This window comes from Phoca vitulina, unplaced genomic scaffold (genome assembly GCF_004348235.1).
Source record: "Phoca vitulina isolate PV1807 unplaced genomic scaffold, GSC_HSeal_1.0 scaffold2, whole genome shotgun sequence".
NCBI classification, from domain to species: Eukaryota; Metazoa; Chordata; class Mammalia; order Carnivora; family Phocidae; genus Phoca; species Phoca vitulina.
The window spans coordinates 12,562,955-12,586,198 of NW_022589705.1; the positions used below are offsets into that span (position 1 = coordinate 12,562,955).

The 23,244-nt window shown below is 39.0% G+C and overlaps 1 protein-coding gene across 11 annotated transcripts in view; it reads right to left on the reverse strand.

Annotated features, from left to right (window-relative positions):
• NTNG1 (netrin G1) overlaps nt 1-23,244 on the reverse strand; it is a 313,944-nt gene that overhangs the window by 21,217 nt on the left and 269,483 nt on the right. For 9 of the 11 annotated variants that reach the window (XM_032422306.1, XM_032422322.1, XM_032422297.1 and 6 more), the window contains one exon: nt 20,889-21,023. The exons of the other annotated variants lie outside the window; for them this stretch is intronic. In XM_032422306.1, the coding sequence (XP_032278197.1) occupies nt 20,889-21,023 (135 nt within the window). The remainder of the gene's footprint in view (nt 1-20,888; nt 21,024-23,244) is intronic. 11 annotated transcript variants of the gene reach the window in all.

Sequence of the window (23,244 nt, forward strand, 5' to 3'; positions counted from 1 at the left end):
TTTGTCTCTCAGTTTATTTATAGTGAAAAGTGTTTTTTACCTTTTGAACTTGAAGACTACTGGGCTGAATATAATGGCTGGAGATCTCCTTTAATCGTCTCTAATGGCTTCAGAGCAGGCTAAAGTTAAATTTAAAATGATATAGAGTTCTTCTGCTTCCGCCAGATTGGCAGGTCCTAATTTTAGAAGATGGCCACTGGAGTGGTATAACAGTGGAACCAATGTGCCATCCCCATTAATCTGACTAACAGATTGAAAGTAAGGGGATTTTGAACTAGCATTTTTATATACTGTGTTATTTAATATTTGACATTAGACATATGGTGAATAACACTCCCAAACTTTCATATGAGGACAGGTTGGAAATGAATATATCTGTTCTTGGGCTATTAGAGTAAGTGAGATCAACTTTTAAAAGGAAACTGAGCCTTTTCCAGGAATATTATGGATAAAAACATACCATCCCGGGGATGGGCTCATTGTCTAACATTGCTAAGGAGTCTGGGATATATAAATGAAAAAAAAAAAAGTCTTCAGGAAAATTTCCTTACACTACTCATAACAGAAAAAGCCAAGAAATTAATGTTCTCCTTCCTTAGATATTATGGCAAAGTATTAGATTCATAATTTTCTAATACTTTAGAAGGCTAACACATCCTCACACTACAAACTCAAAAGTCTACTGATATAAATAATTTATTCTGGAAGCTTATGTATATTCAAACTGTAATATTTATAAAAGAATGTTCCAATTTTCTTGTTACAAAAAACTTAAAAGAAAACTTATTGGGGCGCCTGGGTGGCTCAGTCGTTAAGCGTCTGCCTTCAGCTCAGGTCATGATTCCAGGGTCCTGGGATCAAGCCCCGCATCGGGCTCCCTGCTCAGCAGGAAGCCTGCTTCTCCCTCTCCCACTCCCCCTGCTTGTGTTCCCTCTCTCGCTGTGTCTCTCTCTGTCAAATAAATAAATAAAATCTTAAAAAAAAAAAAGAAAACTTATTGTTAGATAAACCCCCAAACAAAATAATCTATTTGCCTCTTAGAACATTACATGAATATCTGATAGACACATGTATGTTATGTCATAATTAAGCACAATATTAAATAATATCCTCAAATTCTCTGCTAATTGAGCATAACACATTCAAAGTAACCATGTTGAATGAGTGCTCATATCTGTGTATATCTACAGCACTGAGCAGAGTGCTATGCACATGGATAAATGGGATAGGTGCAAATGGAATTCAAATGCATTGCTTCCAGACTTTTCCAAATATGTGCTGCACTTCATAGTTAAAGTATTGAATAGAGGATTCGGTACTAAAAGAACCAGGAACTCATATACTGGAAAATAGGTTGAGAGATAAATGTATGGTGTTTCCTTTCAATCTGGATGCTGCCAAAGGACTTTATTTCTAAAAATGCTTTTCTTTCTTTCTCTTTCTTTCTTTCTTTCTTTCTTCTTTCTTTCTTTTCCTTCCTTCCTTCCTTCCTTCCTTCCTTTTAATAGAGAGAGAGAGGGAGAACAGCAGGGAGGGGCAGAGGGAGAGGGAGAGAATCTCAGGCAGACTCTGTGCTGAGGGTGAAGCCTGATGCGGGGCTTGATCTCATGACCCTGAGATCATGACTTGAGCCTAAAGAGTTGGATGCTTAACCGACTGAGCCACCCAGATACCCCTCTAAGAATGCTTTTCTAATGAAGGAGAACAGACTGGAACAATTGTAAGTGTACACATAATATCATAAAAAGTGTACACAAAATATCATAAAAAGAATTGTGTTATCCACATAGCCTGAGGCTTGAGATTTGTATTTTCTTGAAATGATACATCGTAGATGTGCCAGTAATTTGATTCATGATAGAACAAAAAGGAAGACATTTCTTAAATGTGTGGATGGTGTTGTATGTAGAATTTCTGCAGACAGATTATTAATTCATCTGTACACTGAGTTATATGGCCCATGATGCTCCAAATGTGTAATTCCATGGACCTAAGACCTAGCATTCCAGTATGGTCTTATGGAGAACAGTTTCACAATAGAGCCTCTGATAGCTAATGGTACATCTAAGCACAAATGTCATCCAACTGGGGATTAACGTCTTGTATCATGGTAAAGCAACAGTATTGCAATGTGTAGCCAGACAAAGGTATTTGCAGACCAATACGAATCAAGTGGTACCTCTAACCCTGGGTTATAGGGTTTCTTGGTTGGTACCAGATACCTTAATCTACTTTGGGCATAAAGATTAGATGAAGTGCAGTGTGGTGTCTGCAGATATATCAAAAGGCTATTCTAAAATCCAACTAGGAGTCCCAGTAAGCAAACAGGCTGAGCTCCTGGATGGGTCCACTTGTTTCTGCTGGGAGCTCTTGGAAAAGCTTAGCTGATTCATTTGACCAAGAGCGATTTTATAATATCAGGGTCTTTGGGAGTAGGCGTGGACTTATGACAGATTCCAAAGCCAGGCTGGGTGAGAGAGGACTTGCTTGTGCCCATTGTGTCTAAATCTCACTCCCTCTCCTAAAATTTGAAAACAGGGATATGGATATCTGCTGGGTATCCAAACGATTTTCATTTTGTTAAACCCAGGCAGCCAGGTGAGCCTATGACTTAGCAGATCAGCCAATGGAGGGCATCAAGTCTTCCTGTGGGTCACTCTGTTGCTTTACTACTTACTGTAAGCAGATCCATTCACTCAACTTGCAGCCTCAAGTGATTTTAGGATGCCTTCCACTGTACTATTTAATATCCTTTGCCCTTCATTGCTCACCCACTTTTCTATGAGATGGTTTTCAGTTTTTGAGGTGAAATGACCTGTCTCCCATCATGATGTGTCACTGTGTTCAGGCCTGGGCAATATTCTGATCTCTTCTAGAAATGGGTGCATCCTTCCAAACCTGATCGGAGATGACTCCATGACACCTACCCATGTTGTTAAAAATCCTGTTTATAGCATTTACAGCCACGATATTGAGCCATCTCCATTTTCCCTCATGCATCCTTCCAAAGAGATGACAGGCAAAGGACAGAAGGGCTGCAACAGTGTCTGCCACCAGTGGCTAATGATTTGATGACGAAGAGAATTCTTGCCATTTCTTGTCGCCAGGGCAACAGAAAGAGCCTGACCACGTCGTCCTGACATGACATCATGAAAGTTGCTACCACAATCAAGGCTTGTCCGCACATTGTTCCTGACATGCTAACTAATGCTGTCACCTTATCTCACTGGAATGACTGCAATGCAACAGCAGTTACCGGCCCCCGCCCATCTGAGAATATTGGACCCTTAGAGTGAATCAGGCATTTATGACTTTGCACAGGTGCTCACCCAGCTGGTGAAGAATAAGCCTGCTGCTTTAGAGACGATGGGTACCTCCCTGTCTCCAGCATCCAACATTCTGTTTCATTTGATTCTGAGAAGCACCGTACTAGGTTAATGGACAACATTGTCCATAATGACTTTTTATTATCTCTAAAAGTCATCTTGCAAGGGTTTGATGTTCAATAGTCTTCCTCATTATGCCTCACTTCTCACCTCGCCTTCCCTGTGAGGCTCACCCGGGAGCTACCATAGCTCAGCGCTCTACCTGCGGCCCCTGACGGTGATTATACATCGGTGGCCCAGAGAGGAAGAGAACTGGGTTTGGCCTTCTTCTTTTCTCTTCTAATTTCATGACCTAGATAGTTTGTTTCACCTCTCTAAGTCTGTAAAACTCAGAAAGTGATATATTCTGTTACAGGGATGCTGTGAAGATTAAATAGGATGATGAGAAGTGCTTGGCATGATGATGATGTTGGAATAAGAGTATTTCTTTGGTCATATCTGATCCAGGGACTGGATATCTGACAGCTGTTTATGGATGCTCTTTCCTTCTTTGAGGTATTAACTTATGAAGTGACATGGGGTCAGCCACAGTTTGATGTCTTTATTTGAATTTCTGACTGGCTGGAGGAATTGGTCAGAAAGTCTTTTCATGACCAGCTTGAGTGATTTTTCCGTGTGGAAAGACATGGGATTTTTGGCTTGAATTGAATGATTTGCATCCTTAGAATGAGAGCCCGTCCCATTTGTTAACATCCTACCCTACATGAGATGCTACCTCTCAACAGTTATGGCAAGGCCTCTCTGCGTGCTTCTAGGTGCCGACCTTGAGAGCTGGGAATCTAAGAGCATAGCTTGCTTGTTCCAAGTGAGCATGGGAGGACTAGCTGCTGATTCTGAGAAATATATTCACTGCACATAGAGGGCAGGAAATAAACATTTGCTCCCGTTGGCGGATGATAAAGTGGGAGTGAAAGAGAGTCAGTAACCTTTGTCAGTCGATGCTTGTTTTTGTCCAGAAGGCTCTCTCTCTGTTGTGTGGTAGTGTTCATGTTCATAAACAGTCCTATTAATGAATACTGAGGCTTGTTTCCATCCCACTGAAAGCAAACAGGCCCTGTAGCTGGGCTGTGGTCCAAGACTAGAACATCGCAAGCTCCTATTACCCTCCCAGTTTCAAAGGAGAATTGAGCTTAAAAGTGTGTCTGTTTTGGACCTACAGCAATGAATTTGCGTGGCATATTCAACAAGGAGTCAGATCTTTATCTTGGTTTTATAATAGCTCTATCACCTACCAATTTTGGTTTGAATGAATTAAACTTTCTGCCTTAGTTTATTCATCTATTAAATGGGTATACTAGCACCGCTTTGCAGGATTACAGGGAAAAAGAACTGAAATAAAATGTGTGAAATGTTCAAGCAGGCTTATGGCGTGTTTATTACTGAAATATTTTTGAATGTAATTTAATTTATGAAGTGTTTATAATACAGGTGTATTTATTTGTAAGACTCCAGCATATTTCCCTGTATGGTATTCATCTTTCCTGTTATTAAAATCAGAGCACTTTGAAAAGAAGGACATAGTCAGCAGGAAAAGCTTAACTACATTGCAGGAACAGAATTGGACTTATGCTGGCCTGAGGAGAGCCCCCTGGGGGTTTTAGTCATGATCTCTGGTTGTGTTTTCAAACACATTTTTCAGTGAGTAATGCATATTCTTGTAGCTGGAAATGAGGCACCTGTTGAGGGAAAGAAAAGATCCCCTGTGAACTCCTGTCTTCTCTTGAAAAGAAATGTGTTTTCAGTGTCCTTTTTGATTGTCAGTTTTTGGATGAAGTTTTTAGACAGAAGTCTGTGCTCTAAAGGAACATTATTTTCTGTACTAATGTTAAATTTAGAGCTAGGAACAGGTAGTGCTTTGCCTTCTTGATTAAAAAGTACAAGACTATCTTTACCTCCAGATTTATTAACAAATGTGAAGTTGACTGTGCTATTCCACAAAACAATAAAATTCTAATTTGAAATTGGACACAAAAGAGAACTGTTTCTTCTACCGTACAAATGGCTAATGCTGACTGTTGTTTTGAGAAGCTAAACTCATGCCAGAGAAGTGAGCCACAGGGAACAGCTCCATCCTCTCACTCAAGGACCGATGGGGGAGTATTCAAGAATCCCCAGCAAGGTGGGGAAATTCAAGCATTACATAGATCTTGGTCACTTCCCCAGGACCAGGGGAGCAGACCTGTGATGTCAGATACCTCCTGAATATAGGACAGCCTTTCAATTCCTTATCTCTCCCACACCTCCCTCCCCCCAGTGAATTTCAGAACATCGGGGAATCCGTGTAAAATGCTCTGCCCACCACCCAGACACTTCCCACTTTCCCCTGGTGACTTCTGAGCACACATGATTAGTCATCTTGTCAAATATTGCTTAAAAATAAAAACATTTATGATTGGAATTTCCATTTACAGGTTTAATGGCTCATTGACAGCTGCAAATCCTTCCAAGCTCTTCATCAATTGCCTTTACTTACCGAAATGTGCTTATAGTAGAGCAATGCCAATAACAGCAATCATTTGTAGAGCTTACTTTGGCTCAGGAACTGTGCTCAGTAGTTCACAAGCATTTCATTTGGTTTCCTGACAACTCTATGAGATGGAATCATCTCTTTTCTAGAGAGGCAAAATCTTAGGTCAGCTCCTGTTCAGCACAGGACAAGGCGGGGCCAGGATTGCAACCACTATTCAAGACAGAGCTACTCAGCTAGAGTAGATCTAGAGTAGTTTCTTTAAAACTTTCCTTTAAAACCAGACTCATTAGGAGGGTGCTAAGTACTCTGGACAGGAGACTTTGTTTCACTCTATGATTTTATGTGCTTTACCACAATCTCAAATTTGGTAACCTCCTAGAGGACACAGGCTGTATAAAACTTGCTTTACATCTTATATAGCACCTATCATGCTGCAGGCTTCATAGCGAAAGGTCAATAAATGTTCGGTTATGTGTTGATGAGTCCCTCAACCGAGAGTCTTTCCTCCTACCCTGCTCCTTTAGAGCTTGGTACTCCTCACAGCCTTTCTCCCTGCCCTGATAAATTCTTCCTCAAGCACCAGGACATTCATTTAAAACATAAACTAATATTCCAATACAGTGTACAGAGGGAAGGCACAGACTAAACCAAGATTGGCTGACCCTGGGAGCGAGTGCCCTGTGAGCCTGTCGTGAGCGACAGTAACACTTCTCTCATGCTCTCCTTACTCTTTGGAGGTTCTGTTTCCTTCTCATTTTCACATTTTGTAGTGACGTTGCTGGGGCTGAGGAAGTATTAACTCATCGTCTGTTCCTCAATGCCTTTGGTTCACCTTAAAACTTCAGCCTTCCTTCTTCAAGGGCGCTATGATATGTGGTTAAATTGTTACTCACATTATTTCTTTTAATCTTCTGCAGGAAAAAAACAACCTTATTCCCTTCAAAGTAAGAATCTCAATTTGAGCATCTTTGTAGTATAAGAAGAGAAATCTGAACTTTGCTGAAAAATAGCACGTAACAGAAATTTGCCAAGAATAAAAAAAAAAAGTCTCCTGAGAAGTTCTAAAAAAAAAAAAAAAAAGAGTGCTTTGAATGCATTTCTGACATACAAATCCCTAAGGGTGTCAGTAGTCACCCAGCTGAAAATCGTCAAGTATCCAATGGGTCTGATGATGGCACAACAGATTGTAAGTGTCCAATTGTCACTCCTGCGAAACTCGTTTAAGTCCAAGTACAGAACCCAGTCTGCTTTTGGTTTGTTTAGGGGGTCACCATAACTCAAGACCTGGCTAGCAGGCAGGCATTTTACCTTTAAAGGGTAATTTCCAGGATTTAGGATGGTCCTAAAATTGACAAAGAAGTGCTGCTAACGGTAGGGTGAATTTAATGGATAAAAGTTTATAGTGAGGGCTTTATTTCTCTATTTGGAAACTGCAAAACTAAGAGGCACTGATTTTAGACAAAATCTTAACTAAAATTTTGCATTTACAGATGGCAATTAAGACTTGAAACAACCACAAGAAGATGACACAATAAGTATGAAATCCCATTTATTGTTTAGTCTTTTTTTCTTTTCTCCAGGAAGCAGCCGTGACTATGATCGCTTTTATTTTTATCATGTCATTTGTTTGTGACTTGATTGCTTTATTAAATTTGTTGATCCAATCCCCACCATTTTCAATGAAACTTTGAGGGCAGGTACTATCGTTTCTAGTTCTATTAATTCACAATGCGCCCTTACTGTGTGACAGAAACTGGGTTAGATATCGTTATGTTATTTAATTCTCACAGATAGTGAGGCAGATCTGATTCTTATTGTCATTTTACATGAGCAAATTGAGGCTGAGTAAGGCTAACTAATGGTACAGGACTGTAATTGTCGCACACCAAATATTTGATTGAGTCTATAAGGATTTAGGCACATTAGCCTAAGTTGCAAATATTACATTTTGTTTCATTATCTTTAAACTTCTGTCATTGCCCAAATGTTCTTGCTCCTTTATCCCAAGATTTTAAAAATTAACAGGTATTAATGTATTTTAATAATCCCACTCATTTTAAAAAACATAACTGAATATCAATATAATTTTTTGAAGAAAGAGGATAAAGCTATCAGTGGGAATAAAGCAGCCATATTTTTATCTTTATACACTTTCTTTCTCTCTGTCTTAGAAATATTTTATCGAGACAAGTATGCCATGAGGAAGTTGATTTTAAAAAATGGTAATTGGGAACCTGATAAAATATACTTCAGAGTAATGCTAATCATGTGTGTCAAGATAAAGGAAATTAAGGTAGCTTAAGTTTTCAGTTCTCTTCAGAAAAATCAATTATAAAGCAGTTACGCTGCTGACACTAAACAATAAATCCCTGGATTTAGTTAATAAAAAAAGCCTTTCACTTTTTGAAGGTTTGTTTTTTTTATTCAACAGAAGAAACTCATAACATTGATTTTTTTTTTAGAAAGAAGGGGCTATTTACATCAGGTATCTTTAAATCCAGATATATTCTTGATCTTAGCCTGTATGGATTAGAAATCACTTGCCAGCTGGGGAATATGTCTTTATAAAGCTACCCATGGTTTCCAGGGCTCCTGGCCTTGGTTGAGTGCCTTCTTACCTCAGACTCTAATGAGGAGTGGCAAACTGGAACTCACCTGGCATTCGCTTGGGGTGCAGAATATCGAGTCAAATTCATGGCTGGCTGAAATCTCTCTGACAACGTGCAGTTACTGAAAATGTAGTTCTCAATCCTGGCTGCCTGTTGTTATTGCCTGGGGAGTTTTGTAAAATGCAGATGCTTGGGCCCGCCCCCAGAGAATCATACTTAAGTATGCTAGAGTGGGGCCAGTGATAACTATTTCATTTCGATCCCAATTAACCTTTATATAGTCACTGAGATGTTCACAGTCTTGTCACTTTCTAGTTTTGGACGATTAGAATCTTGCTGTCATTCTTTCTCTTTTGTTCTCATAAAACCAATGACACAAAGGTTAAAGCCACTGAGAAGGAAAGTTTTTCAACAAGTGCGGTTCTGCTCATCGCTTTTCAAATGAGCAATTAATAATTCATAACAATTAACTGAGTTATGAGTTTCTCTTTCAATACGTTTCCAAACATGAATAGATTAAATGGTAATTGCCATCAAATTTTATGTTCTATTTCATGTGCCCAATAAAAGTTTATCTTTTGGAACTCACTTTGTATTTCCTTTTGATATATTCATAACCAAATGCAATATACTATATTAAAATATTTATTATTAACCTATCAAATATTAACCACTTTTAAATTATATGGATGAAAGAAAACAAATAGGCTACTTGTTTAAGTTTTCATGATTCTCCTTATTTTAATATGATTTGGATTTGTAGAATACAAGTTGGTAAAAACTGATGTCATGAGATACTCTATGAGTTTCTGCCCCTTATGTAATTTTTTCTAAGGCATACGTATGCCCTTGATTTCCCAACCACCAACATTCTGTGAACGCTAAGTGATAAAAACAAGTAAGCAAAACACCTGGGTTTTGGAATCAGCCTATCCCAAGGTTAAAATCTACACTTACCATGGCACCCTCTAAATTCTCAAATTTTAATGCAAATATGCATACGAATCACCTAGAAATCTTGTTAAAATGCAGATCAGGAAGTCTGGGGTAGGGCCTGAAATTCTCATTTCCAACAAATTCTCAAGTGATGCTGATGCTTCTGGTGGAATGATCACACTTTCAGGTTGCAAGAATCTAGATGACCCTGTGCAGGTGATTTAGCCTCTTGGAGCCTCAGTTACTTATCCGTAAAGCGGGGATAACTGCTAATGGGATTTTATACAGATTAAACAAGTCAGGGTGAATGGCTTGGCATAGTTCCTGGCACATGGCAGGCACTGAATAGTGGCCATTGTTGTCATTATTAATTATAATAATGAGAGCTCATTAAAGCCCTAAACAATTTTAAAGACTAAACAATTTTCATCTAAGAAGTAAAATAAGTGCTAAGCTGGAATATGTCTAAGACTCCAACTCATATATAAGATTTTAAGATTATTGGCTGGAGTAGAGATTCCTGTGACCAGAAGAATGAGCTAGAAAAGTAGTACTGGAGGTCGGTCTTCTCAGATTCCAACAAGAGTCAGGGGCTGTTGGATCTGAGACCCTCCTTAAACTGTCAGCCTTTAGAGGGCAGGGAAAACATTTTAGTTGTCTTTGGTGCTAAAATTTAGCACAATTCCTGGCACATGGTTGGGCTTTAATATTTTAAAATGAATGACAGTATGAGTGAATGAATGAATAAGTGAGTAAATGAATGATTGCATGAACAAGTGAATGAATCAGAAAATCCTCTAGCCAGCCCAGTTTGCCAGGGAGGAGAACTCAAAAGATCTTTTAAGACTCTGTTAAGTAGCCCTCTATCACCTTGATTAAATTGAATTTTGTAACCAAAGATGAAATTTGAGGGTCTAGATTTCCTATAGGGTATGTTATGATCTGACAGTTTCTAGTAAAAATGTGACTTCAGAAATTTCAAAGTCTGATATGACTGGATAGAATTCATATGCCATATCTATATGTCTATATGTAGTTTAGCATCCTTGGTGCAAAATCAGCAACTTTAATTTTTATTTTAATTAGAAAGAAGAGGGATGTGATATCTCAGTAAAGACCTCATAATACATCCAAATATCTTCCATATGGGCATTAGCAAAAGCTGGGTCAGCAAAATCATTGAAAATACAGCAACTGTGACGTTACATCACTAATACACTGCTGGATTATCCTGGTAACAAGCCCTCCTACAAACTCCCAAACTTTGTCTTTTTGTACTCAAAATCATGTGAATGATGTAGTGGTCCATATTATTGATTTTCATGATAAAGAATACAGATTAACATAAGACTAAGTCCATAGGGTCAAAGTATTAATTAAAAAGAGGTCTAAATGTGATTCTTAAAAATAATTACATCAATATTTCATTATTTTTGTAGTTTTATCTCTGAGACATACCCCTGTTTTCCCCAAAGAGCTGTAGCTCAGAAGAAATAACTGCAATGCATAATATTAATGCTACACTTTTGCAGAATATGGGAAGGAATTCTGTTAAAAATATATTTTAGCAACTGTTTCTGTTTTAAAGCATCCAGGGATGTCTGGATGATCTTGACTGCTAACTACGAGGATGAGTCGGTGATTGAAGTTGGATGCAGAGCAGATGAATCATGTGTGGGCCTGAATTTCTGTGTGTATGTGCCTCTTCTAGATGAAATCCAACTTCATTGAAATTTACATCGAGATAGTCAATTGCTGTGTGCTAATGCATGCCACTTCTCCCCACCTTGCAGCAATGAAAAACTGAAGGTTGAGTATAATTTTTAAAAACAAAAAATTTGACTAAGATAGGATGAAGAGCACACAGCCCTTGAGTAGAGATGATCATGACATAATTCTATTCCTGAAAGTAGAGCCACGTGATCCAAAATGCCCTGGGTTCAATAGATGCAGTCACATTCAAAAGAGCATTGGACAGAAGAGGCAGAGGCTCATGGCACTGACATGCCCTTTCTTTAAAATAATTACCTCTGATATCAAAGCTGATGGTAAAAAAAAATAAAGTCTCAACGGGTTCTGTATGTATGTTTTTCCTGTGCCCTTGGTGTCGTAGCTGATATTATTACTATAATTCTCTCTCAGTAGAGCTTTTTGCTGATATTCAAGGTGACTGGTTGTTCCTGCAGAATGCAACAGAACGATTCCTCACACCAACATGAGCAATCCTGATTGTGTTATGGCCACCCTGACTTCTCTTTCATTAGTCGCTGATTGTACTGAATTGATGCTAAATTGACTTGGCTGGCTCGTAAGCCTGTAAATGCCTGGCACTGACTATACCTGTGATCTTGTCCTGGAAATTATATGGTCACAGCCTTCATGTTTCTGGAAATCCTAACATTTTTCTTAAGGTCAATTAGGGCCTGGTAAATATGAATCGGTTAGACCAACCCCTTGTGATACTCACATCAGGATAGAAGACACACTTTAATGAAACGTGCGTGCGTGTGTGTGTGTGTGTTTTCTTAATGTTCTCTTCTGTCTTCTGCTTCATATTCTCTCCACTTTATTAACCAGGTCCTCTGTTTCCTCATTTCTAACTGTTGTGTGAGTTTGAAATAAATCAAACTATGGTCTGCAGGCCAAATGGAGCCTGCCTCCTGTTTACTATGGCCTATTAACTAAGAATGGCTTTTACATTTTTAAGTGCTTGTAACAGAATCAGAGGGAGAATAATATTTCATGGCACGTGAAAATTATATGAAACTTAAATTTCAGCGTCTATAAATAAAGTCTTAATGGAACACAAACACACTCATTCATTTCAATGTCATCTTGGGCTGATTTGGGGTTACAATAGCAGAGTTGAGTGGTTGCAATGGAAACTGTAAAGTCCAAGAAGCCTGAAATAATTACTATCTGACCCTTCATAGAAGAAGTTTGCTGACCCCTGGAATAAATCACCAAAGCCTGTCTCCATCTTCAAAGTAAAAATGACAAAAATCCTATAAAATGCTGCAGCAAACTCAATTCATAAATATTTGCTAATAACTGGTTTACCATGTTCAGATGTTTGAGTTGGGGGAATTACCCTCTTTAAATCTCAGTTTTTCTCTCTAAAATATGGAAAATAATCTTCACCTCCCTTGTAGAATGAGATAATGCACACATGTTCTTGACACACAGCAAGTGTGCAATAAATAACATTTTTTATTATTAAAATAATAAAAATATTATTTTATTTAAATTACTATTAAATTATTTAACAAATAATGATTATTCCTCAGAACTTGGTCCATAAGCAAGTAGGTCAAACCATCTGTGAGATTTCAGGATCATAGAATGTCAGAACAACAAGGAGCCTGAGAACACCCACGCCCTCTCCAGGATTTCACTGGAGATGCACAGAGAAGGCTGAGCACAGGGTAGCTGAGTAGCAGGAAACCTCAGACTGTCTGGAAATGGTCTGGAATTGCTATTACATCCAGATATGGGTTGCTATTACATCCAGTGGATAGTATATCCACTATCTGTATCTGTCTTATGCCAAACTCCAACAATTCAAGAGCGTCAGGTTTAAATGGATATGATCCAACTGTGAAGGGCGCTCTGAACAACTCACTCTTTCAAGCTGCTCCAGCTTTTGCCTCTTAGGGTTGCTCCAAATGGAGCCATTAGTGATGTGAAGAGTTAAAGCACTTTCCACGGGGTGAGTGTCAGCCCGGGACCCTCCTGCTCGCAGGTGGCATCGGGTCCCTGATGTATTAGAGGTTGGTGGGCTTTTGTTACCAATCCCAAATTAAAGTGATGTTAAGAATGGAAGGGAAACAGGACCGGAACTAGAAAGTGATGGCTATTAGCGTGACTGAGTGCCGTGGCCTCGTCCTGCTGAATCAGGAAAAATTTCACAACTGGGAGCAACCCTGGGGTTTGCTCTTCGAGCTGACAAAATGAGCCTTTTTCCCCCAGGAGGACTACCTGGCATATTTGTAATGCCTACAAATTGCCACTTTCTATCTTCTGTCTTCCTAATATTTTCCTTTTTAAATTACTTTGGGGAGGCTCCTACTGGTTCTGTTTAACGAGCACTTCCTTCCCACCCTTAGGAGTTGAACAACAGTAACATCAAGTGCCCTTCCAACTATTTATTTTTCATCACTGTTGTGAATGTGGTACTCAGCAAGGGAAATGAGACTGTTGTTCAAGTTGCTAGCAAGGAAATTAAAAACTTGGATCCAGTGACACCATTCATGTTCAGTGATAGAGGTGTAAGAGCCAAATGAATGAAATCATATGTCTGGGACAGCAAGTGCTCTGAAGCAACACCGACATCCTTGTTTAAGTGACATGCCACCTGTCAATGGATTCAAAATGTGAGGTCAACTGGTGAAATGTGAACTGGATGTTTTAATGTAACACAGAAAATAGTGGGAGACGGCAACCGGAGGCAATTGAAAAATTACAAGTTAGGTTCAAGGTATTTGTCCAGGGAGGTATAATCTTCATTTCAGAAAAGCAATTGGAAGCATCATCTTAATGATCACAAGTTGTCAGGCCTATAGACGTTAATCTCATACCAAAAAATGAAAAAGAAAAAAAAGAAAAAAAGAAAAGAAAGCCTCCTGATCTACAGTAGCAGAACAAATTAATCTCTAGATAAAAAGGATTTATGGAAGTTTTAAGCCTGACTCTTGGAAACCGGAAGTGAGGACTGAGAACAGGGCTGGTGAGAAGTATGAGAGTCTACCTGTTGGAAAAGAGAGGTGAGAGCACAGAGGACAGCTGAGTGGCCTAACTGGCTCTTAATACAACTTGAGCTGGGGCTCTCTCTACACCTTCCCTTGGACCATGTGATTGGTCTGAAAGAGCCGAGAAGCTGGAGAGGTCCCAGAGGTCTTTTCACTCAACTGTTCATTTAAGCAGAAACTCTCCAAAAAGCATCACTCATAGGAGCCTGTCCAGCTTCTCTTTGCACTTTTTCAGAGTCCGGGGATTTATCATGACCCAAGGCACTCTACTGTATATTCTTAGACAGCTGGAGAGAATAATTGTTGGAAAATGCTAAACTGAAACCCACCTCTCTCTTTCACCCATTGGTCTCCGTTCTATCTTCCTGAAGCAACATGTCCACCTGTTACATAATAGCCCTCTGAACCCTGGTCGACATCTGCAGTGTGTCAAGTCATATGCTTACCAACCTGCTTCTGCTGGCTTTATGAAAACCCCTTAATCAAAGACCGAGCCCTCCTACATCACTGTCAGCTATGTTAGAATGCAGTGTCCAAGGACTAGACTCTTGATGTGGGCTGCTCGGGGCACGTGTCAGAAGGACTGTAACTTCTTTTGGTCTTTGTTCAGCCTGAAATTGTGTTAGTTCCTTTGCTGCTCATGACATACAGCTGTCTAGAATTGAGCTTGAAGGTGAGCTAAAATTGCCCCATCTTTGTCACCCGAACAACTGTGAACACAACGTTATACCATCTTGCATTTTTGCAATTTTTACTTTTTAGCCTTAATTTGCAGCACTGTCTAGCACATAGTAGGGACTAAATAAATGTTTGTCAAAATCCCATTGGAAACCATTGTATAGCTATGCTGGTTATTTTGGAAGTCTCCTATTTTCTCTAGGTAGCCTAAAAAGTATCTAGGATCTTACTTTTTTTCCCCTAAGTATATTTTTAATAATTCTTAAGGTTTGGGACAATGTTCCTTAAAAGTTTTTATTAACATTCATTCTCTTACATGATACTACCATCTCTGTACCACCCCTGAGTGGGGGTACTAGTTTCCTGACTCCTTCCACTCTTTTTAGTGAAGAAATTCTTGTCAATGCCAAGTCAACAATTAGCAGAACACATCTTTATGTAAATATCTTGGTATTTGAATTCCTTCATTTTGGAAGATTCCAGAGCATTTAGATTCTCTACTTTGGCTTTGAAAAATATGTTTATCTTCTAAATGGTTGTGTAGTCTGTAATACACTCTCACAATACCTTCTCTATAAGCTCTTTGGTCTTGACTGAAAAATATTTCACTGTTTCTACCTTCTAATTCACAACACAAGTCATTACCTTCTTGACACATGGCACTCTTTTCTGATCTATGTATTTCTTTTTTCTCTTGCATATCTTTACTCCAAGCATGGGTTACATTCCATCTCCATGATACCCACATATTTATGCTTGGCATTAAAAGTTGCCATTCTCAATGATTATTGTGGTAGGCAGTGTCAGCTGTCTTTCCAAAGATGTCGACATCCTAATCCTTGCAACTTATTTTTTTTTTTTTTTTAACATGGCAAAAGGGACTTTATAGAGAGATTATATTAAGGACCTTGAGGTAGAGAGATTCTCCTGGATTATCTGTGTGTGCCCAAGTTAACCATCTGAGCCCTTAAAAGTGGAGATCTTTTCCCATCTGTGGTCAGAGAAAGATGTAATGACGGAAAAAAGGCACAGAGAGATGGAAAGTTCCTGGCTTTGAAGGTAGAGGAAGGCGGCCATGAGCAAAGGAATATAGGTAGCTTCTAGAAGCTAAAAAAGGCAAGGAAACAGATTTTTCCCTAGAGCCTCCAGAAGGGTACATAGCTCTGCCGACAACTTGATCTTAGCCTGGTGAGATCCTTGTTGGACTTCTAAATACAGAACTGTAAGAAATACATTCTCGTTTTGAGCCACTACATACGTGGCAGTTTACTGTAGCAGCAGGAGAAAAAGAATATAGTTATTGTGCATTCTCTGGGAAGGAAAACATCTAAACCATAGAGTTTTGTTCCACAAACCTTTCCTTATTCTCCTGAGAATAACTGTTTTGTTTTTTTTTTTTAACTCTTTGGTTTGCCATACTGTCTGGTTTTAGAGTTTTATAAAGGTATTTTCACAATATTCTACTCAAACTTAATTAAAAATTTTCTTGATCAGACTATTGAGCCTTCTACTAAACATGTTTTTCTGTTCTCAATAATATATGTACTGATCCCTTCCAAGAACCTATATTCTAGGGTTATTGGGATATTGTAGGCCATGGTCCAGCAACTGAATCTCAGCCTTCGCCTTGTTATGTGTACTTAGTTCTTGATTTCCTACATGCTCTGTTATCTTCCAAAATCATAACACTGAACTATGTCACCAAATCTTTTGACTTTAACCCAAATATTTAGACTATAAGTTCCTTTGAAAGCACCATTCATACAAACTAGGTAAAAATGGGGGATTGTTGGTAGCTTTCATATGCATTTAATATATTTATTTTGCATCCTTATATATCCTCCAGGAAAACAACACACCTCCTCTCCAGCCTCATTGGTTCTATGTGTGGCTATTTCCATTCCGTTCTCCAAACCAAAACATCACAAACCTCCTCTACGTCCAATCTCCTTGGTGCTGGTGACAAGTTTTTCATTACTTCCCAATACATGTTAACCCTCCATATTTTATCTGAAGCATGGGATGTGGCTTCCTTTTGCGAAGGCTTAGCTTTATTCTCTGGGATGTGGCTCATCCCTCTTCACTAATTTCAAGGGGGCACAGAAAAAAACAAAACAAAACAACAAAAACACTGCTTCTCCTCAGTGTTTCATAGGAATCTCGACTAATTTTGATTCTGCTTGGTCTCCTTGAAATCTTTTTTTTCTGCTTTCTTTCCTGGATTGGATGTGCCAATAGTCTAAAGACCATTCATTCTGATGGTTTTCAAGTGTTTCACCTTTTATGTCAGAGAGACTAGCTTACATTTATGGAACATACAACGGGTGGCCCCCTGAGGCAGAAGGTTCACTTTTGAGCCTGGAGCTCTTCATTTCCCCTGCGGAAGCCACACCATTGTTTTTGGGGTCAGCTTCACTTCAATCTCTTAAATCAGCCTTGCCTATATTCAAGGGCTTTTTAGAAGTTCCTAGGTCAACAATTTGGAATTTCAACAGTGGCTAATCTTGCTGCATGTTCTGCACTATTATTGTACAATAAGTTTTAAACACGGCTTTTCCTAGCATTTTGATACATCAACATGTGCTTGGAATTAAATAATTGAGTGCTTACTATGTACCATGAGGTCCACATTCATTATTTTCCTTGAATCTTCATGATTACCAGACGTATCATGTCCTAGTATTACCCCCATTTTGAGATTAAAAAAACAAAACAAAACAACTGGGCTTAGAGATAGACGTCTAAGTGACTTCCTCTAAGTCTTGCAGTAAGTAAGAGGTAGAGATGCAATTCAAGCCCAGGGCCCAAGTGTGTCTGCTTACTATGTAGCTCATGGCTCACAGCCAGCACCGTTGCCTGCTCTATCTACCACTGCTTTCTTCTTGGCATTGGTTTCTTGTTGTCAGGTTAATCACTGCCACTGATAATGAGGTTAACCCAAGGATGCATTCAACTCAATAGAAGTGGGGGCGGGGGTGGAGAGAAGAGAGAAAGAGAGAGATTGACTTTAAGGGCATTTTTTTTTGGAAGGGCATTTTTGAGGGCATTCATGTGTGTGCAGACATGGGAGTGATATGAAAAATATTTGTCAACCTGTAATAGTCAACTAATTAGAATGAGTATCTGTTATAACACTGGTGCTGGAGGCACCTTACTGTGACAGGTGTTACCCCATTAGTTGGTGGATCTTAAGGGTGGTCTGAGAGATCCCAGGGGAAGGAACTTAGGGATCCTCATACTGTAGCCATTTATCAACTGACAGCAGAAATTTCAATATTTTTGCATAGAATATCAGCCCTATATGGGTGGATCTGAGGGAAGGATAAAAAGATTTCAGAGTGAGATAAAGCTATTGCATACTCAAAGGTATATTTGAAATATGTTAAATTGATATAACAAATCTAGTCTCATCCTGTTCCAGTCCTTCCTTTACAGAGCAGCCAGAATAATCTTTCTAAAACAAATTCTGACCATTTCATTCATTCCCCTGTCTAAAAGTGTATGATGGACCCCGGGGTCTGTCTCCTCCCTGATGAGAAGAAACTCCTCAGCTTGGTGTTCATGAAACCATGTGATCTGGTCTCAGGTTGCCTTTTGAGCATATTCCCTTCCTCCCAACACACACACACACACACACACACATACACACACACACACACACACACACCTTATCCTCCCATCGTATCAAAACTATTTGATATTTCTGGAACACAGTGTGTTAGCTCACGTATTTTTGCTCAAGAAGTTCCATCCTGGAAATCTCCTACTAATCCTTCAGTACTGGACCAAACATTGCTTCTCTGGGAAGCTAACTTCTATCTGGGCTTCACTAAAAGCACGTACATAACTCTTTCTTAGTTCTGATTACCTCTGTCAAAACTGTTGTGTTGTATGTCAGCCTCTCACTTCAGATTGTGAACTCCATGCCCATATGTCCAGAGCAGCTATCTTTCTTCATCTTGCAGCCTCTACTGTTAGTTCATTGCCTAATTCATGGTAGGTACTCAAGAAATACTCAAGAGGATAAAGCATAAAGCATTTGCTTCCATAATCTCACTGATCCATACATACCAAGGATGTGAGGTGCTGGAGCTGAGGTGCATCACACAGCCCTTATGTGGGAGGGCCACATGTAATCCAGTCTTCTAACTCCAGAAGGGAAAATTTGGTGACATTGTACCTTTTTATAATACTCCAATAATTAATCCAGAAAAATCAAGTTAGGACCTTTATGGGATATACCTCCCCTAAGGCTGGATTAGTTTCCCTCTCGAATGCCTTTCCCTGATTGCGCCTGTTCATTAGGTCCTGCTGCATCAGGAAGTTTACATGAGCCTTTCTTTTTGAGAAGAGTGTCTTAACTGCAAAGTCTCCTCACAATGTATGCCTTGAGTCTTGGGCTGGTTTGGGTCCTTCCTCTGTCTGTTCCTCCTTCTCTCCTCTTGACTGTTGGCTTTCTCTGGGCCTCCGCATCCAGATGTTCCAGGACCAATGACTCTCCTCTGAGTTCTGGTTCCTCACATGGTCCTTGGGATCCACCAAGTCATTCGACCCCCTAAGGTGTTTTCTGGGAATCTATGGCCAGTAGGACTTTTAAACCATGACCTTATGCAGAGCTCATGCGCAGATGTGCTGCCTATTCGTCTTTTAACGTTCCTCTCCAGTGTGGCTGGAGATGCTCACCTCCAGCTCCGGGCTCCCATCTTAACCTTGGTGTCCTCAATGCTAGATTTCTCAAACTATCACCACAGTTCTTTGCTGCCCATGGCAATAGTATGGCAGTAAATTTCACTTGGGCTTTACATTGCGTAGAAGCGTAGCTTACAGATGACTACAAATTCCACAAGTAGCCGGTGAAATATTCTGTATGGTCTTGGAATTGGCTTTAGACAGTTCCTGCCTGCTGACATTGTTTTCAAGTGAAAGGTAAGCAAAGGAAGGTCCAGAGCTGTGCTGTCCAATATGGTAGACACATGTGGTTATTAGGCCTTGCAATATGGTCAGTCCTAATTGAGATGTTCTGTAAGTATAAAACACACACTTGATTTCAAATGTAGTATGAAAAAAATGTAAAATGCATCCTTAATAGTTTTGATGTTGATTATATGTTGAATGATGCTATTCGAGGTATTTAAAGGTTAAATGAAATAAGTTGTTAAAATCAATTTCTTCTATTTATCTTTACTTTTTAAATGTGGGTAGCAAAACACTGAAAATTCCATATGTGGCTTGCACAATTTTCTATTGGGCTGCACTGCTCCAGAGGATTTGCCTGGTGGCTCTTTAATATTAGTAAGCTAAATGTGTACAGATAGACTAGAAAGTTAGTGCATAATGAAAAAGCAGAAAAGGTTATGAATGACAGAAGGAAGCTTCTGCTCAGATTTTTAAATTTCTGTTCCCTGAATACGCCGACATGCCACCTGCCTGACAAGCTTTTAAGAAGGCCTGATAATCCCCAGAGAAATGAGGCTGAACCAAATGGCATCTGTCTGAGGCTCGCCGCACGGTTCCTAACCTCAGAGGCTTAAAATCAATATTGATTTTTGTCATTTATTTTACCCTGGCATTTAAATATCCTTTAGACTTATTGCCTTCAGGTTTTTGGTTAAGATTCAGCTATGGGTGTGATAGCAGGGGTGGTAATAAGTTATGTAAATATCATTTAATTTATGAACTCTGGAGCTCCGGGGTAGTTTTCAGTTCAAGAAATATATTAACCACATACACATCACCCTTCATTTTGCGGTGAGAATTTCCAAGCTGGGTCCCTATTGTGCCACTTAATTTATGGTCTGGCCAGGTACCTGGATCTGAGCACAATATTTCAATATAAGTTGCTCCCGCATTCAGAGGGGAAGAAGACGGGCTTCAAAGAAGCCAGCTGGACAGCTGATGGATTGCTCTCTCTCTCCTCTATGTAGGCTGGGGCCTTAAGTAGCTTTTAAAGCCTGTCAATGGTTTGGGTCTTTTTCTGCTCTGAGAAGCTGCACGCACTGGCCTAGACAAGCGGAATCAGCCATGCTGTAGCAGGCAGAGGGCAGCTCCCAGAGTTACTTACGTTGACAGCCGGAGTGCCAGGAATTTCCCGGCAGACACTCATCACACTTAGGCCCTGTTGTTCCCGTCTTACACTCACAAAATCCTGAGCCATTACAACGATCATGGACTGAGCCCAAAGGGTTACAATAACACTCTGTAGAAACAAGACAACACACAGGCTGGAGACAAGTCTGCATGGCTTATAGGTTATCAACACAGGAGCGTCACTTAAATGCATCTCTTACTTAACGGAAGATGTCCGCTAATAAAATGCTTTGGCAAATAGGGTGATTTTGGCCCTGTGTATTGATTTCTCCGCCTGCCATGATGCCATTTTTATGATATGGGAGGAAATTAACTGAAAACTTTCGAGGAAATAAGACATCATGTTCTTCATGGCTAACAGATCATAATAGAGATTCCATTTGTTAGGGCATTTTTAGATGATTTAATGAACACCATGAGAAGTCTGTATATCAAGTATAAATCAATATGCCATCAGTGTAAAATCTGTTTTAAATTATTCAAATAGGCTTATCTGTTACACTCAATATTTGAGAACTGCTGAACATTGTTAAAGTGCAATATGAATGCACTTTGTTCATTCAAAGGCATTTTTACTTTATGATTTGGGAGAGCACTTTAACGTATATGTGAGGAGCCTGTAGATGTTGTTTAGATGCTAGGCACCTTAGTAGGGTTTTCATGCAGCCTAGATTAACAATCATGAAAGAAAAATAAAGTTTGCAATCCCAAGTAAATTTCAACATAGGCATAATTTGAGACGTGTTTTTCAGGACAATACAACTTTGTCTAGTAAAAAGTAAATAGAATGTTTTCTTGATGACTTACACATTCTTATACACGATATTTTTGCTCCGGAAGCTCTATTTTGCTGAAAGGCTGAATCTGACATGGGAATTGTTTAGGTTTCCATTAGTTTGAAAGGCAACAACGGCTAGTTTGCAGCTTTTGGAATTTGGGGGCCAAGGTTTCTTTCCTCATTACCCTAGTGTATAATCTGGGCAAGCCTCTCTGTCACTCTGTTTCCTTTATATCAAAATGCCCCATTAAGAGGTTTTCTTTTTAAAAACCAAATAAAATACCAAGCAACCGACCAAGAGAAGCCCTGAGAACTTCAGCTTATAAGCATCAAGTTTAGCGTTTTAGATTGGCAACAGAGATTCAAGCTTTAACGTTACAAAAAGGTCTGGAGGTTTGGCTCTGTTTTTGTCATTGGGATTAATTTGACAATTTCGTCAAAGAATGTAGAGGGTCTTAGAATTATGACTTATTTCATGTTGATTAAGTCAGTTTTTGAGTTCAGCATTATTGTGATACAAACATTAGACTAATAGAGACATATGGAGGGAAAAATGAATCTAAATAAACTAAAATGCTCCCTCTTTGCCTGGCTTGGTTTGTGCTTAATAACTAAAGTTTTATTTTAAGTGGGCATTTTTTATCTTAATGTGTGTATATATGGGAGTTGTTTTTTAAAACAGTGATTTTGTTGTGGCTTTAAAAATGTTGTGTGTACATTTATATTATAAGTATGTATTTATAATTACTCAACACTTACTTTGTTTCTTACTATTTAAAGTGTATAAGTTGACAATGAGTCACCAACACTTCGTAAACCAAGGAGTAGAGTTATATCTGGCCAACATGAATTCATGTGCTACTCTAGTCAATTAGCTCATAGCAATTATATTAATATAAGGGTTTAGATGCAAAGAAAGTAAACAAAATTTTTTAAAAATGTAGAACATCTACACCATAGGATATCCCAGTAGTTGTCATAGGAAAAGGTGATTAAGTGTAGTGTTATTCAAACAGTAATGAAAATAAGTGACAAGGAGAGGTGTGATCTACACAACACCTTATGTACAAATAACTTAGTTTTTTTAAAAAATATCATTTGTGGGATCACAGTCAATGGTAGATACTGGTGATGGCCTTGGAGTATTATATTTTATTCCATGAAATTAGAAAGAATACGCAGGACTATTAGGCTAAAACAACATGAAATATTTTTGGAGGTTTGATTAAAAAGTTATACTACAATTGATTTATAGGTGTTAGAAGTGTTTTATCTATAGAAGGTACCTCTGGTTACCTGATCTTCGGTTTCAAGGGGTATAAAAAATAATATAGCCTAATTTGAGATATGTTTAATAGTAATTGCTGAGCCCTGTGTTTCATTCTGATGTCAAGCTTGTTATCAGAGATTACTAGCAGTGATTATCCAAGGCCATGAACCACATATCCTCTAGCTTCCTGCTTAATGCTTGAGTTTATATGAAACAGAAGCATGCAAGGGTGTCAGCTTCATGTAATTGCTGTGTCATACAGGGTAATTACATGCATCTTTG